This window comes from Betta splendens, chromosome 8, assembly GCF_900634795.4.
Source record: "Betta splendens chromosome 8, fBetSpl5.4, whole genome shotgun sequence".
NCBI lineage: Eukaryota > Metazoa > Chordata > Actinopteri > Anabantiformes > Osphronemidae > Betta > Betta splendens.
Genome location: NC_040888.2, coordinates 8,003,124 through 8,019,863, shown reverse-complemented (window position 1 = coordinate 8,019,863; position 16,740 = coordinate 8,003,124). Strand labels below are relative to the sequence as shown.

Genomic DNA, 16,740 nt, shown 5'->3' with positions numbered 1-16,740 from the left:
AAAGCGCTCTGCATTAAGTCTAGCGATGTGAGACATCCTAGAAAAGCTGCTCTGCCGCTCTGCGAGCCGACAGTGTGCCATAAGCAGGTCAAGGTGAGCACTTCACATCTGTGATTTGCACTGCTAACTCATTCCCAACGGAAATGAGTCTTATTCATTTTTCAAACAGCCTCTAGGATATCTGATCCAACAAAAAAAGGGAAAAAAAGCCCCTCAGGCGAGCATCCATCTTTGATGTTTGGAAAAGAAAGACAGACAGAGAAAAGCTGCAGTCTGGCTTCATGCATATTGTATTGCTGAGAAGAGAATTACAAGCAGCACGCTGGATCTCAGCGTTATTAGCCATGCAAGCTCAGTCTGTTCAGCACTCGTTCAGGACAAAAATAAAGTTACGCTACCAACATAATGATTGATACGATGTGATCTGGTCTTGATATTTAAAATATAAATCCCTAAATTCTTAGTGATTAATAAGGTGTCTAAATAGGATTAAAATGAGCCTGAAAGCAGTGTGTGTGAGTTGGTCCCAGGAAAACAAATCATACCTCAGTAATGGGATAATGTGCGGAATAATCGCAGCATTGTGAGTTTTCATCTCTGTACGCTGATGCAACCTGCTGAGCATATTATTCTCCAGAATGGCTCCTTTCCCTTTATTACCCTCTATTTATAACCATTAACATTGATAAGAGAAACGCTGGTCACTGTATAAAGGACGCATAATGTTTTATTAGTACACGACTACTAAATAAACTCTTAAAGTTCAAGACGGGTTAATGCATTATATTATGTACAAATTATACGTGGATGATAAATACTTACATAATACTTAAATTACTTTCATACTTTCTACTGTCTCCTTGCGTATTGCGTGCGTCATTATTAGGCTTCCATAGTCTGTAGGTACAGTAGCGCCACCTGTTGTTTAATCTGCTTCATTCGTGCCACTTGAAAATTAAATAGTTGAGAACTTGCTGGTGGTGTCAACGTTGAAATCTAACCAACTAAAACCGATAAAAAAAACGTCATCTCACCTGCTTTACCAGCGAGTCTATGTAGCTGGCAGGCTAAACACATTGGAGCCACGTTGTCCTTACGTGGTAGTAAACAGCTCCCTCTTGTGGACAATTTACAACAATACAAAACAGTAGCTACCCGGTTATTGAACAGCCACAACGGTCTATGCGTCATTGTTAGGACTAGGTTGAACATCGGATATATAGGACGAAAGCTTACCGTAACAGAAAGCAATATAACAGACGCAAATCTTTTATGTTATGTCTCCAAAACAGGTAAACGCGACGCGTTCAGCGCAGGCGCGGTGGCCAAGTGGTAAGGCGTCGGTCTCGTAAACCGAAGATCGCGGGTTCGAACCCCGTCCGTGCCTTTTGCTGGCAATTGTTTGGGTTGTTGGGCCTTTCAATAAACATTTATTCTTTATTTGTGGATTCAGCACATAATGAGACTACTGCTTAATGTTACAGCTTTATGGTAAATGTAAAATCTTGCAATTTACAGTGAATACGATCAGCAAGAGCAGAATGTAAATGCAATCTAAGCAATGAACTAGTGTGTTTATTGTTTTTGTATCTGTGTATCTTTATCTTTTAATTTGAAGACCAGCAGACTAAAGGTAAACAAACCTGTGTTTTGTTATGTTTTATCTCACACAATTACCCAATAACACCTAAGAACTTTGTCAGAACAGCAGTTTCCACGGTTACACTTCATGTTGCACGATCAGTTATTCATGTCTGGTTCTTGCTTCCATCGCATCAACAGGTTCCATCTGCTGAAGTTTCCCTTTGTAAAACCCACACATGATGAATGGAAGGCAACAATTGGAAGCTGCTGCAGTGGCGTGGGAAAACCTCTGTCAGCAACATCCACAGTACATGAGCAGTGGAGCAGCAGATGTAATGGGTGTAAGATGATACATTTAGTGCAACAATGAGTAGCTTTAAACATTACACACACAAACATTGCACAAATCTGTGTTTAGACTCTGACTAAATATTATTTTGTATGATTTATTTAGTTTTAGATAAATTTTTTGATTATCTTTACCCCATCAGTGAAACAGGTCATATTGTCTAGTCCATTGTGATCCAGCAGTAAGCTAAGCTATTGCAGCCAGGAGTCTGTTTCCATGGTAACGTGTTAGATTTCATTCTCAGTGATTAAAAAAAACATGTATCCAAAAAGGCATTAAAGTAATACTGTACCTTGCCAACACATTGAAGATGTTTTGTTTATTTCTTGTTATTTGTTTAACTTTGCTTGTTCTTTTCAGAGAAAAAGTAAAATAAACCAGCTTCAGAATAAGTGTCCTCTGTTCTTATTTCACCCTGTCTCTGCCCATCGGCGTTACAGTGAGGCTGAGTTTCTGGTCTGTGTGCTTACGATAAACACATTATTATTATTATTGTTGAATTTATCTACATAAGAAAGACTAAGAATAAGAAAACCTTTAATAGTCCCGCAGTGGGGAAATGAATACATGAATACTGAGCTGAGCTTGTGCGATTTACTCAGCCTTGCATGTAGATAATCTCACTGTACTCAAACAAGATGTATGGCAGAACACGCATCCACGTGCACTAGGTTGCACTTGCACTTGCAGGAAAAGTTTAGTTACTTTTGAGACGTTACCAGTCACAACATTGTTGCAGCAGAAGGTGCAGTGTGTGCTTTGACGCTTTGGATTGAAGCTGAACAGATGAGGGCTGTGTGGAGATTCCTCACAATCTGGTAGCAGGAACCGCTCTAGTGACTCCACGAGGTCTGAAATTACACAAATGTTAAAATAAAATTTCTAGAAAAAGCATCAGACTGTGATTGTAGAACTTCCGTTCGCCAGTTTGATGGAGCTGGAGTGAATCCTCAGGACAAACCCGAAGCCAAGTGTGGTCAGATATTTAAAAGTTCTAGGTCTTGTTTTTAGTTCTGTAAAGAAAACAGCCAGTGAGATCGTGGCCTTGTCAGGTTTTCTCTCACCGTGGTTCAAACATTAAGAGTCAATGAGCTCATTAAATACCTATTTAGTGACGTTAGTAACTTGTATTGTGGACTTCAGGGAACATTTAAGCATTAATTTGCTTTCAGTAACTTAGATTCAGTCAGACTTTCTGTGCAAACAGTGTTGATGGAACAATATTGGCAGCTGATGTATATTCTTGGCTCTAGAGGGGAATGAGAACATGTGCCTTTAAATAGAAAAAGAAAAACCTCACTTTGCCTATTAGCTCACGATATTTCCAAATATCTACAAGCCAAGCGGAGTTGGCTTCAGGGTGAGAGGCAGCCACTGCCCTGCGCCGTGCTGCCGCAGAGAAAAGGGCCCTTGTGATCGCCGGCTATCTGATCGTTCCCTCGCTGATTAACATTTGACCTTCGGGCCGAGCTTTGACCCAGTTTCACTGACAGGATGCTCGAGTTGCCTCTTTATTATGTGAAACTGCAACTTTAACCAACACGCTTTTCCAGTCAGAAGTGGGAGGTTTATTTAAAAATAATGCTCATTTACCATCAAAGCTTTTAATGTGAATTTATTAATTACCAACTTCCTGTATAAAAGTGTATTTACAATAGACACGCAGAACATGTGGACGCGGTGTCAGTATATGTTACATGTGGGATGATCATAGCCACACAGGAAGTCTGGCCACAGGGCATACTTCTGGATGAAAGGGGCTTTTCTCAAGCACTTGGCAGCCTCTCGGTCACACTTGCACAGCAGTTTTTCACACCTGTCCTTCAAATCGTCTGCAATGGAAAACATGAACGTCAAGACTCCGTTGAGTGACAAGCAGGAAAACAGATTTACCCTAAGTAGCCACAGTACAAAGCTGCTCTCAGTGACACTGTGACGTTTGCGTTAGCTTGTTTTGATAGTAAAAGAGGTGCAATTATCCAAAAATGAGAGAAAACAGATTATAATACATTTTTATTTTATACTGACTTCTCTATAAAAGTATCAAACCTCCTCTCATGTTGTAAATACAGGCTCATGAATCACTGTGGTTTGTGGGTCTTGTGGGTGTGATATCACTAAACTAGAATATCTTAAATACGTCTCCTTGTCTGCACATTACACACAGTCTGATACTCGATTAAGGATAAAGGTTTGAGTGCAGCATGTTCATTACACAGTGTACATATGTTGCATATGGACAGCTACTGAACAGTCAGTACCGCATTCGGCCGTCCTGTCCTCACACGTCCACTGGTAGCGGCCGGTTTTGGTTTGACAGCCCAAATACTCCGCGTCTCCGTAGCAGCAGTCGTGTCTGTGGCAACACCTACGTAAAGACACGTTAATGAAGTCAGTCTAGACTACGGAACCAAGTAAGCAGTGGGCGGGACGTCGCAGCCCTGTGGTTACCATCGCACCACCACTATTTTAAAGGCCGAGCAGCATCACCACCAGTTTTCACAACAGATCGTTAGCAGGTCACCGGTTTGTGGGGGGTTCTGCGTCCTGTGGTGGACGCGTTAAAAAAAGGAGGCGGCAATTAGAAATGTTTTCAACCCAACCATCGGATGGGCCGGATTTGGGCACCATTGCCTGCTTCCGCCCTGTGGTTCGCTCGACTCATTCCCAAACGGAAAAGCGTGTGTGCGCATGAGGAGAGGAACCAGAAGCCTCCGGGAGGGAGGCTCCAGAGGAAACAACCTGCATGCACGCTGGGGCTAAACAACACTGAGGATGAATTATATCCCTTGCATCATATAATGTATAGGTGGGTCACACACAGAGTGTCAGCTGAGGCGCTGAGCTGCATTACAGCTGTGTTTTCTGTCTCTAAAGGAGTGCTGCCTCACCAGTCGGCCCGGTCTCGGGGCCAGCCCTGTCCACCCAGCCCGCAGTAGCATCCATACACCATGTAAGCCAGGGCGGACCTGCCCGTGCTGCATTTGATGGCTCCTGCCAGCTCCAGTAACCCTCGCTTTGTCCGCTGGGACCTGCGTGCCGCGCCGGAGGCCACGGCCACTGCAAAGAGCAACGAACAGTAAAAGTGGAGGAAGGCGCCCCTCTCTCCTGCTGAACTGACAGGGAGGAGGTGGTGACAGTAAACTCTGTGTAAACACGTCAACCTGACTCAGAGCTAAGATGCTGACAAACACAAAAATCACTTCAAATTGTTTGTCTGTGCTGCTCTCACTCCACTTCAAGAAAATGAGCAACTCACCAGACAGCAGGAGAAGGAGTCGATGAAAGGCAGCCATGGCAAGCAACAGGCAGCTGAGCTCCACACCGAGGGTGGTTCACTTTCACTGTGCGAGTGGAGCTCTGAGTGGGGAGCTTTTTTTAGTAGCTGTCTGAATAATCCATTGGCCAGAGGCTAATCCAGTGTTTGTAAAACCCTGCGCCCCCTGGAGGAAACAGCCTGGAGGTGGATCCTATATCTCTCAGCTTTAAAAGCCAGTTTGTGTTTGCGTGTAGCATTTGATGTTTTTATGAAGACCCAGTAGTGTAGCAATGAAAACGTTTTTATATCATTTTACTTTGGGAGCCTCTTCTTTTTTCGTATTTTAATGCCCTGATTAGCAGATCTGGCACAGATCACGCAATTAAACTGGGTGTTCCTCCCCGACAGGAAGACATAAAACCGATTAAATACTGTGGCTTTAACATTAGTGAGTGGACTTATGTTATGATCACTTTAAATTTAGAACTCAAATATTTGTCAGCTTTCAGCCAATTTCAGAGATCATGTTTACTCATGCTTGATATTTTAGTTGCCCTTCCAACGTGCAGTGCCGGTTTTCACACTACAAATAAAACCAACTGGTAATTATGATAATTATACTCTAATAATGTGTACTTTTCTTCATAATCATACATGGACCCAGTCTCGCTTACCATCTGTCTTCTGCCATGCTAAATATACATGTCAGTGGGATGAAGAGAACAGACTTCTCTGTTGCTGCAGCTATCATTATTGTCAGAGTGATTTACTGAGCAGCACTCAAGTGTCTAAGTTTAACGGCTGAGGTTATTTATTTGACAAATTGCACAAGTGGCATCAATCTTTGCATTTCATCTTTCTATTATATTTCATGAAAGTCTATTTTCAGCTCTGCAGCACTGGACTCTATTGCCATCCATAATGTGGCGTGTCAGGGCAGCTAAATCTTCACAGACACATGGTTTGGGGTTTTGATGACATTTTTTGCGACCTGCTTCTTTGCGATGGTTCTGCACAATTTGAGATAAAAACGTTCTTTTGGTAGTTATTGCGGCTGCCAGTGACTGTGCAGCATTGGAAGATGTGTTCTTCAATCCTAGCATAGCTGATCACATCACTGTAATGAATAAAGTTCATAGTTTGCACTGAATGGTCACAGCTGCAGAGATCTTTGTTGAGGCACTTCTAACCTAACTCTGAGATTTGCACATGCAATAATAAATATGTGTTTATTCACAGTTCCACGTATCCGTCGTAAAATGTGTACAGTATTATTCTTTTCCTGAGCACTGCTTGTATGCGAAGTCTTGCAGTTGCCCTCTACGGCCTGTAGAGGGCGCGAGTGCTGGAGTCGCTGTTGGATCTGGATGGAATCAAGGAAGAAGAAAAGCAAAGGGCGGCCTGCAGCGCTACATATCTAGCTGAGTTATTCTAGCTAAAAGGAAAAATCGCGTTCCCTTCATTCGTGTAAACGTCTGATTTGTGTGGAAGAAAGATCGGTAAATGTAAGTATGTACAACAGCCACGGTTGATTCCCAGGCGTGATATTTGTCGGGTGTGCCAGGACCTTTATCCAGCTTTTGTTTGCGTTGGGGAACAAGTTAAACTTAGACATGCCTACGCTTTGTTGGGTTCTGTCTACTTCCTAGAAACTTACTCGGGTCACGCCGTGAAGCTGGTTGGGTAAATACGCGTGTGAGAGGCGCCAGATGAAGCGGCTGTGTTTTATTAGTGGCGCTTCTTTACGTCCTCGCCACCGTTAAACAGTTTGAGCTGCGAATTGCTAACCGCTGCTAGCAAGTGAATGCTAACAAGGGGACTTGCTCAGTGGTCCCCGGCCGTTTGTAACACACGTGCGCTAATGGTCATGCGTCCGTTATCGGACAACACTTCCTTTGCTATAAACTTCACTTAAATCATGTTTCATTGTGGCCCCACGCCACCGCGTTGAAGAAGGCGCATTCAATAAGCGTTTGGAAGCCTCTAAACACAAATTCTTCCCAGAAGCTGATGACATAGGATGACACGCGCGCCGATCGTAGTTGCGTTAATAAGTAGTTGCCGGAACCTTTTGTACATTGAACATTTCCGTGCCTTGACATCGGCACAGATGCCAATCTCATTAACAAACAGATTTTATCATGTAATATTATATATTACATAGTTTGACAGGATGGCGAATACGACCGGATTTTAATAGTTTATAACTACAACGTAGTAAATGTGTAATGCTTGCGATCTCGTATGTATCGGAAACGAAATATCCGGAATCCTTTTAATAAATGTTACCCATTCATACTGATGTCCGATATTGGGTGTCTAGCCTCCAGATGCTCTGTTTCCTAAGGCCAGTGTCAGGTTTGTTGTTTGTAGTGTTATGTCGAACCTTTAATGTCTCACACTTATGTTTTTGGTTGGCACAAATAACCCAGAGGACCAGTCCTAGAACGGAACCGCGTGACAGACGTCAATGATAAATGTATTGCTATGTAATGCTGTAAGATTTAAGGGCAGCCGATTGATGACTTAACATAACAGCCTGTTGACTCTGAAGTAATCAAATCTCAGTTAAACTGATGAACAACCCGGTTTTGCTCAATAAAAAAATATAGAGGGAGTTTCGACGTGGGAACTGCCAGTTAAAATGTATGTTGCTGTTGTTTCAGGCACTTGAAGAGAGGCCATTAAAACACACAGACATGTCTGGAGCATGTCAGGACAGACGAAGTCGCTGGCAGGAGATTCAAAAAGGCCTCCAGTTCATCCAGTAAGTGTCCTGTTCAGGTTACCCCCAATACATTTGCATTGATGTACATGTAAAGTACACAAACGTTTGTTTTTCTAGATGAGAACTGTCAGTGGTTAAGGGTTGCACTGAAAGTCCTCATGTTCTCAACATTTTACTTGATCTCAAATGTTGTGTGTGAGATCTACACAAATCTTAATGTTGACGTGTGTTCCAGTAAAGTGTTCACATCAATAAGGGCATTTTTCAGTGTAAGTGTGTCATATGTTTGATGTGTCATCCCACAGTGACACATCTCCAGTCCTTCATGTGTTACCAAATATTGGTTTTAATTTTCAACACAAAGTTTAAATGATAAAAGTATAACCCACAGGGTTTTAAGTTAGTCTTTTATCAACCCTAAGTACATGTCTCTGTGTTTGTGGATCATTTCTATAACCTGTATAGGGCAAATCATGCCAGCTGTGCATGATGCATAGACTCTTTCTATGTGACAGTGAAGTAACTCATTAGGTCTATGATGTCAGGACATGAGCAATGTACTCTTAGCGGGGCCACTTGTTCTAGAGCTGTGCCAGGCATCAATGCTGCATTTAATCCAACATGACAGGGCCTTTCTTCTCGGAACTAGAGTGATACTTAAAATACTACATTGCATGTTACTGCTGTGCAGTCAACCTGAAATTGATGTCACAATGAGAGATGTTTTCTAAGCTGGATTCATACAAGGCAACATTTTATTATTTTAGTGTATACTGCTAAGTCACACTAACTAATGACTGAGTCCTAAGTCTAGAAGCCCTTTATGTTGCAACTGTTTGTTCTTCCCCTCCCGAATCTTGAATTTCCTAAATTTGGAGGAGCTCTGCATTCCTTAGTGCAAGAGTGATACTCTAAACTTCCACCTCCATTGTCCCTTCCGCAAAAGATGAACTACGGCTTTAAATGCCAGACTGCAACTACATAGAAACCAGTGGCTTCACTTTGACTGTACTAAGCTTTCATGGTGACATTTAATCATTATTGCTACGGCACCAAAAGAATAACGGTTACTTCGGTTCGGTTAGTTTCCAAAGCAATCATCATCATCATTATCATACTATAGGGATCATACTATAATTTAGTATAAATTGGCACAATAACTATGTAAATATGAATAACAACCGTTAAAAAACACAAATGTGCTTGGTGCCAAGCTGTGTCTGGTTTTTGGATGGTGAAGGCCTGTTTACAGAACGTTGTTTCTGCTGACTTGTTTGCATCTGGCAGTCAATGCAGCGAGCACCTACACACAAACTTCCACCCACCTTCCTGCCACGATGTCCCTGTTTCTCTGGTGGTTTTAAACGGCACCACGGGGTTTCCTCTCCACCACTGATTTCTTTCTATATTCACGTTTTGATCAGTACCAATAAAATATTAGCACTAATACTTTTGTTTGTCGCATCCTACAAGAGTAAGAGCATTGGTTCATAATGAAACTTTGAGCTTTGTTTTCTGCTGATTTCTAATCAATACGATTTACTGCAGCCAAATAATCAACACAGGTTTGTAATGTGACATATTTGTGCTTTGCCTCCAGATCCACTCTTCCCTTTCCTGGAAGTCAAGAGCAGTATGAGGTAAGCAATGCAAATTTTAATGTGGCTTGTGCAGCTGCTGTTTCTTTACACTCAACTTAATCACAGTCATTGGGTCACATGAGAGCACGATGGCTTTTTCCAAATTAAAAGCATGCCTACAGGAAGGTACGTACTCATAATGCTGTATGTTTAATTTGTTTGTCTTTCATTTGCAGGTGTTCATTAAGGAACTTGTATGGAATCTTTTTGGTGAAGGAAATGACGTATTTAAGGAGGGAGAATGGACAAAATCAATTGAGATGTACACAGAAGCCTTGAGTGTAGCAGATTATGCCGACTCAGAAGACATCAGCATTCCAGCAGGTTTACTGGAAAAGCTGTATGCAAATCGGGCCGCGGCGTATTTAAATATTGTTCCGGTAAGTAAGTCTCACTTTAGTTTCAGTGCCAGTCACTTTATTTACATTTACAATTAGTTAACAAATTAAATAGATGAGTGCAAAATGCAACAAGTAATTCATACCCAGGAAGCGTTCCTCATGCATTTGTTCCTAAAGAGATACAAATTAATAAACAATGCATTTTTCGGTTCGATGGAGAAATGTAATTAAGACTTGTCCACAGTAAGCATTACAGTGTTGGCTTGGAATCATCAGTTACCTTGGTGCTGAAGCATCTATTATGTTTTTAGTCATGAAAACACTGACTTCCCTGATCACAGCTATTTTTAATGAGATTATTTTCAGATGGTGAAAACTTTCCAGCTTTGTAGAAAATGAGCGCATTTTTTTTGTTTTATTTTAGTTTTATTTCTCCTAAATTTTACCTGCAAATATAAACGGTAAACACTTTGTGCCGACTCGTGTTTAAAAACAGCTTTGCTCTACTTTTTATGCCCCTTTTTCAAAATATCTTGAGAGCTGATATTGTCTCTCTCTCATAAGTGATTCAAATCAGATTCCACCAGAATTTGCTAGACAAAAGTCGTAGGAGTGACTTTGTGGTGAGATTTCTAGTTTGCATTGCGTAAAACAAATGACCCGGCTCATTGGCACATCTAATCAGAACCATTATTACTTACACCTGAGCTGTTTTTATACCATGGTCGGGCACATGTTTCTTGTCTGAGTGTAGCTTTGGCTACAGTCTCGTATCATCTCATCTGTTATTATTTAAAAGATTTGTTTATTGTTATTCTATGTAAAATATCACGTCCTTCCCTTTTTTAATGTTATTCTGTGTTGTGTCCTCACCATAAGAATGAGTCACTGTGCGAGCACTTATGTGTGAACTGAAACTCTTCCATTGCATCATGCGCCAAACCAGGTGGTTACGATTATGTACCCACTGTTATAATAAGTTGATAACGAAACCTAAGATGGTGACACTTACATGCATGCGTGGGGATGACCTATATTTTGATCTTTGCATACATTATGTAAAGACACAGTTGCAAATTAGTGATGTAAAGCATTTTTTTTAAGCACAAGTTGTACGATGCTTAAATTAAGACACACTAAACCAAATTTAACCTGTGGAAGCTATAAGCTGTGCAATGAAAACACTCACCCTCTTGTTATTGTTGGCATCTGTCTTTCCTGTGTGACGTTACAGTGTGTTAAACACGAGGGAGGTGACCCACCACACCCATACCTGATTCAACACACAAGCACAGCAGTGTCTTACTTCTGCTTACTGGTGTTTATTTCCACAGGGTCTGTATGATCAAGCACTAGAAGACTGTGAAAAGGCTCTGCAGCTGAACGAGGGGAACTACAGAGCACTGTACAGAAAAGCTAAATCCTTAAAGGAGATGGGGAGACACAAAGAGGCCTACGAGGCTGTTGCCAAATGCTCTCTAGCAGTGCCTCAGGTAATCTGTAGCATCAGTGCCTCTGGTAGTTCTGCTAAAAAACTCAAAGAAACATGGTACACTGTGAGGCTTTAAATGTGAGTAAGGGATAAAGTTGGTGAGTGTGATCATGACCAGGCCCTGTTTTGTTTCTCCAGGATTGCAGTGTAATACAACTGACTCAGGACCTTGCCAAACTTTTAGGATTAAAAATCCGTAAAGCATATGTGAGGAGTAAGGTACGAGTTCCTCTGAGCCAACACGAACATAAAATATAGTTTTCTGCTTTATGGCCTGAAACGCCTATTCAGTTTTGAGTGCTCTGCTGTGTGATGACTTTGTAATTTCCCCTTTACCAGCCTGCCTTGAATGCTTTGCGAGGACCAAGTTATCAAGATGCATCATCTGACAAGGTAAACTACATGATATACTACTTTAACTTATTCCATGACGTGACAAATAACGTTTTATGTTTGCTTAATTGAATTTCTTCTGTATTGATCCAGTTTTCTCCTGGCTCACCTTCAGTCGAAGACATAGAAATCAGTAAGTTCTATTCTTTCAGGACCATTCACATGCTTATTAATGTCAGGACCAGAAAAAAAGTCACTAATCCGATTTCCCTTCTTGTCTTTCAGAAGTGCCTCACTTGGCCCAGGATAGCAGTGTTATGGCTCCAGTCCCAGCTCCGGTGGCACTTCACCCGCCTCTAAGCGAAGCAGTGCTGGATAAACACCCCAACAACAGTATCTCCTCTGTGACTCCGTCTGAGCCTCCCGGCTTTGAGTCTGTTCCCTTGCCTGTATCTGTCCCCACATCAGACACTCTTTCTTCCCTCACATTTGTAAACGGTTGCAGAACCAGCAAACCTTGCCCAGTGCTTGAAACCAGTCAAGATTTTGATGCTGATATCATTGGAGATGATCTCGATGATCTACTAGACCAGGCTGGCTCTGAATCAGACATGGTTAGTGAGCAGACACAACCATGAGGTTTCACGGTTCATTACATCTATTAATTAATATTTTAACACATGCCATATATATTTTTATGCCTTTCAGGTTATTCCAACAATGAAGGGGCCTCTTCCTTTACCACCTAGTATTGCCTCGGGTAGTCCCATATCAAGTCATTTTCTAATGCCGTCTCACATAAGCCCATTTCTTCACACTGGGACCCAGCAGTATACTGTAACTTTGCCTCCGCTGTATCACAAGTCAGGGTCAAGTGGCTATTTTGGTATGGATACATTTGACACACTCCCACCAGCACTAGACTCCTTGGACAGTCTCAACATGACAGGTGTGTTACTTTAAGATACATATATTTAATGCTATATTATTATTGCAGTTTTTAATCTGACCACCTTCATTAATCTTCCAGATTATGCTCCAGGTCCATTCATTCCACAGGTAATTGTTAAAAAAGACCCAGATGTTGGGCTTTTTCAATCTGTATATTGTTACATGCATTGTAATAATCATTTTACATATTTTTCAAATACAGATGAATAATCATGAAACACCGATGGGAATGGCTGTGGGGATGCCTGAAGTGAAAGGGCTACCAGCTGCGGTTGATTTAGCCAAGAACCCTTTAGCTGAAACACATGAGTTCAAACAAGCCTGTTCAATTTGCTACGTCAAAACCGGTGAGAACTCACATTTGTGTGTCTATGTCGGCGCGAGATTGGGAATTGTTTTTTTGGTTTAATTTTAAATGTTCATTTCCCCCAGGGCCCGGAGTGTTGGATTACACACTTCATACAGAGGAGCATAAATGCAAAAAGGACGCTTTACTTGGAAGAATCAAACATTCACCAGACAAAACATGGAAGCTCATCCGGCCCAGGCCCACAAAAACCCAATATGTTGGACCTTATTACATTTGCAAAGGTAACACTGAGAGAGAGATTTCTTAAGCTGTACACTGTATGCAAATGACTATTTTTACTAATGCGTGTTTTGGATCGTCCTTCACTTCTTTGTTGCCTTTGTTTCAGAGGTTGCTGTAGGAAAAGACTGCCTGTATCCTGGCCACTGTACATTTGCATACTGCCAGGAAGAGATTGATGTTTGGACTTTGGAGCGGAAAGGATTCATCTCCAGAGAGCTGCTTTTCGATCCTTTTGGGCCCAATTCGAATGTCAGGTTGACTGTGCCCAAGATCTTACAGGAGCATCATGGGATATTCATGTTCCTCTGTGGGGTAAGAATATGCTTGGGTTCTTCATCAAAACCCAGCAGAACATCAGAGTGATGAACAGTAACTGTAGCCCTGCTGGAACCTGATGTTGTCACAGATGCCTGTTGGCAGTGTACTTTTTCATCTCACTGTGGGAGGGGAAAAATATCCTTGTCTCAGTAAAAATGGATTTTCCTCCCAGAGATGGTTCTTACAGGAAAACAGGCGTCTGCTGTCAAGACGAGAGGATTGTTCGAAATGAGCCCTCTTATTTTTTAGCACTTGCGCAGCCGAAAAAAAAGACAATTAAACTTAAGACGTTTGATGTGATGAGTGGAGCATGAGAAATGTTCTTTGCAGTTGTTGCTGTTTTACCCTGCCCCATTTGTGTTCATTAGTACATTGCTTGAGCTATTGTAATGCTGCCACTGTAATATTTATCTGTTTTGTCAGTAGAGATTTGTTATAGTACATCAGAGGGTTTAAATTAGCATTGCTTTTATTTATTTGATCTCCAGGTGTGCTTTGATCACAAACCCAGAATAATCAGCAAAACAAACAAAGATGACCCCTCACTTTGCTCCCATCCGGTGACAAAGCATGACTTTGAGGAGCACAAGTAAGTCATTTTACAGATACTCTAAAACACTCGTTTATGAGCTATTAATGTTTAACTTTATACGTTCATTTAAAGCTTGAACAATAAGACTATGGGGAATTTTAGGGAACAGGGTAAGACTTTGTCTTGTTATTATTTAGGTGCCTGGTCCACATTTTGAAGGAGAACACAGTGCGTTACTCTAAAATCCGACCGCTGAGTACGCCTTGCCAGCTGGATCTCTGTCGCCATGAAGTCCGATACGGCTGCGTGAGGGAGGACGACTGCTTCTATGCTCACAGCCTCATCGAGCTGAAGGTCTGGATGATGCAGCATGAGCTTGGTAAGACCAGTAGTCATGTTTTATTTCCTGCAAGTCAACATCACATGATACGGTGCTTGATGCTTGTCTCTATTTTTATTTTTTATCATATAGGTATTACTCCTGATAGTATTGTTCAAGAGGCAAAAAAGTTTTGGAATGCAACAGCGTCACTGCAGGGAACCCAGGTAAACCTACAATTTTTTTAGTTTACATTGCTTTACATGTTGACTCTTGGATATATATTTGTATAGTCAGTGTGTTTGTTTGCTTGCCACGCCTAGAATTTGACCTCTTCAGCGTATTCTCTAGTAACTATATCACTGTTGCTCCACCCCAAATCTCTGCAGCTTTCCAGTGTACAGAGGAGGTTTGGGCCTCCAAATCTGAAGATGATGTTCGTATGTGGCCAGTGCTGGAGAAATGGTCAACTAAGTGAAGCTGACAGAAACAAGAAGTATTGCACAGCCAAGGCAAGGCACACGTGAGTACAAGTCATTTTTGTTGTATGAAGGATAAACCCGATCAAATACATTACTAACTGCTCCCTTTTATTTTCTCAGGTGGGCAAAAGACAAGAGAGTGGTGATTGTAAGTTCTATTGAAAGGAAAAAGTGGACAACAGTCAGACCACTTCCAACCAAAAAGCCAATCCCATCCCAGTTTGAGGTACAAACGCATTCAACACATTCACATCCTCCATGCCAGGGTCATTGCTTTGTGTCTGATGATGAATTGATTTTTCTCATCAGATTTGTATGCACGTGAATGCTGGCAAGAAGTGTCAATACATCGGGAACTGCACATTTGCTCACAGCACAGAAGAGCGAGACCTTTGGACCTACATGAAGGAAAACAACAGTAAGTTTGGTCACAATCATCGACTCCATTCTCGGCAAAATCTAGAAGAGGTGCGCCACAAGTAATCACTGGTTTTCTCCCCAACATTAGTTCCAGACATGGATCAGCTTTATGAGCAATGGGTTCAGTCTCAGAAGCCTGGATGGGGTGACGACACCTCCGGTAACTCCATCAGGGAGAACGGCAAACAGATCCACATGCCGACGGACTACGCTGAAGAAGTGGTAGGACTAGGTTTAATTTAAATAATGCGTTTGGCGAAAATGCTGCAAAATTCGTTTAAGGGATCTGACTTAAAATATATATAATTTGATTTCAAGTGGAAAATATTAGAACAACATAATAAAACGCCCAACTAATTGCTGTTTTCCACAGGCTGGTAATCACTGTTGGCTGTGTGGTAAAAACTGCAACAGTGAGAAGCAGTGGCAGCAACATATCACCTCAGAAAAACACAAAGACCGGGTTTTCAACTCTGAGGATGATCAGAACTGCTGGCAGTATCGATTTCCCACGGGCACTTTCAAAGTTTGTGAGAGGTGAGTCAATCTGCTCCAACATGTGTTTCTGGTTCCTGCTCACGTCCTAGTAAGTCTGGTGGTTGACGGTTTGAAACGTTGTTCTTTCACAGGTTCCTTAAGGGCACGTGCACAGAGGACGATTTGTGTAGGCTGGCACACGGGGACCAGGAGCTAAAAGAATGGATGGAACGGAGGGAATTCCTTTTGATGAAGCTGGCAAAAGCCAGGAAAGACCATCTTATAGCACCAAATGACAATGACTTTGGGAAATACAGTTTTCTGCTTAAAGACATTAAATAATGATGTGTTGACAATATTTACGTTTATGTACGAGCAATGGGATATCGGACAGTCTTGAGTCAGGGAATTCTCGAGGGCCTCTGAGGTGCACAGAAGACTGGTGACAGCTTGAAGGCCCGGCCCTCTGAGCAGAATTACAGGAGTGTGACATAAATGAAGCTCTGCTGTGCACCTTTCAGTAGATCTTCTGAAAGTGGTGGTAGGCAGCATGTGTAAATGTTGATGAGACATGTTCGGATACTTACTATTGACCTTAAAAAAAAAAAATCTTTTCATAAGCAGTTTTTATGTTAACGACCTTTACTCAATAATTTAAGTATGTAATACTTAATTCAGAGTTCTGTTGACACTTTTGTTTTAATCTGTCAACTTAGGTCATTTTCCAGTTATCTAATAGTGTTACCTCTGTAACGGGAAACACGCTAAATAAAGCTTCTTTTTTTTAAATCTGTGCTCAAATTTTCAGCTCTGTTATACATGTCAGACTGTTTACTTTTTAATAATGGGTAACATTTTGTTTAATTGAGATTAAAGAGTACATTTTATTCAAATTCTATTTTTACCACCATTTCCGGTTGATC

At 41.5% G+C, this 16,740-nt stretch overlaps 2 protein-coding genes and 1 non-coding gene across 5 annotated transcripts; 2 read left to right on the top strand and 1 right to left on the bottom strand.

The window, feature by feature from the left end:
* The first annotated feature begins 1,315 nt into the window (after positions 1-1,315).
* Positions 1,316-1,387, top strand: trnat-cgu (transfer RNA threonine (anticodon CGU)). The gene has a single exon. It is a non-coding gene; the product is annotated as a tRNA-Thr (tRNA).
* Positions 1,388-1,502: 115 nt separating this feature from the next.
* Positions 1,503-5,543, bottom strand: pla2g10 (phospholipase A2 group X). 3 transcript variants are annotated; one of them, XR_008695373.1, is made up of 6 exons: positions 5,193-5,543; positions 4,825-4,993; positions 4,195-4,301; positions 3,678-3,765; positions 1,696-2,784; positions 1,503-1,643 (listed from the first exon to the last, which is right to left on the bottom strand). XR_008695373.1 is itself a non-coding variant. In XM_055510862.1 (5 exons), the coding sequence occupies exons 1-5, from the start codon at positions 5,227-5,229 to the stop codon at positions 2,742-2,744; spliced, it is 444 nt and encodes a 147-aa protein (XP_055366837.1). In that variant the 5' UTR covers positions 5,230-5,543; the 3' UTR covers positions 1,669-2,741. The 3 variants fall into 3 exon arrangements, 2 of the variants coding, with proteins under 2 accessions (XP_055366837.1, XP_029015109.1); XM_055510862.1 differs by lacking the exon at positions 1,503-1,643 and having other exon boundaries at positions 1,669-2,784; XM_029159276.3 differs by lacking the exons at positions 1,503-1,643; positions 1,696-2,784 and having other exon boundaries at positions 3,534-3,765; positions 5,193-5,515.
* A 997-nt stretch (positions 5,544-6,540) lies between these two features.
* Positions 6,541-16,606, top strand: zc3h7a (zinc finger CCCH-type containing 7A). Its single transcript, XM_029159408.3, has 23 exons — positions 6,541-6,697; positions 7,859-7,959; positions 9,521-9,560; positions 9,737-9,940; positions 11,236-11,394; positions 11,532-11,612; positions 11,733-11,786; positions 11,880-11,919; positions 12,012-12,340; positions 12,435-12,675; positions 12,757-12,785; positions 12,880-13,024; positions 13,110-13,268; positions 13,376-13,581; positions 14,076-14,176; positions 14,317-14,498; positions 14,592-14,665; positions 14,828-14,961; positions 15,041-15,146; positions 15,230-15,338; positions 15,429-15,562; positions 15,714-15,877; positions 15,970-16,606. The coding sequence occupies exons 2-23, from the start codon at positions 7,892-7,894 to the stop codon at positions 16,157-16,159; spliced, it is 2,949 nt and encodes a 982-aa protein (XP_029015241.1). The 5' UTR covers positions 6,541-6,697; positions 7,859-7,891; the 3' UTR covers positions 16,160-16,606.
* The last annotated feature ends 134 nt before the right edge of the window (positions 16,607-16,740 follow it).

Coding starts and splice junctions, on each gene's coding strand:
- pla2g10 (XM_029159276.3), bottom strand. CDS start 5,229: ATGGCTGCCTTTCATCGACTCCTTCTCCTGCTGTCTG. Junction 4,994..5,192: donor ACTCCTTCTCCTGCTGTCTG/GTGAGTTGCTCA, acceptor TGCTCTTTGCAG/TGGCCGTGGCCTCCGGCGCG. Junction 3,766..4,194: donor GGACAGGACGGCCGAATGCG/GTACTGACTGTT, acceptor TTTCCATTGCAG/ACGATTTGAAGGACAGGTGT.
- zc3h7a (XM_029159408.3), top strand. CDS start 7,892: ATGTCTGGAGCATGTCAGGACAGACGAAGTCGCTGGCAGGAGATTCAA. Junction 11,787..11,879: donor AAGATGCATCATCTGACAAG/GTAAACTACATG, acceptor GTATTGATCCAG/TTTTCTCCTGGCTCACCTTC. Junction 15,339..15,428: donor CTACATGAAGGAAAACAACA/GTAAGTTTGGTC, acceptor CCCCAACATTAG/TTCCAGACATGGATCAGCTT.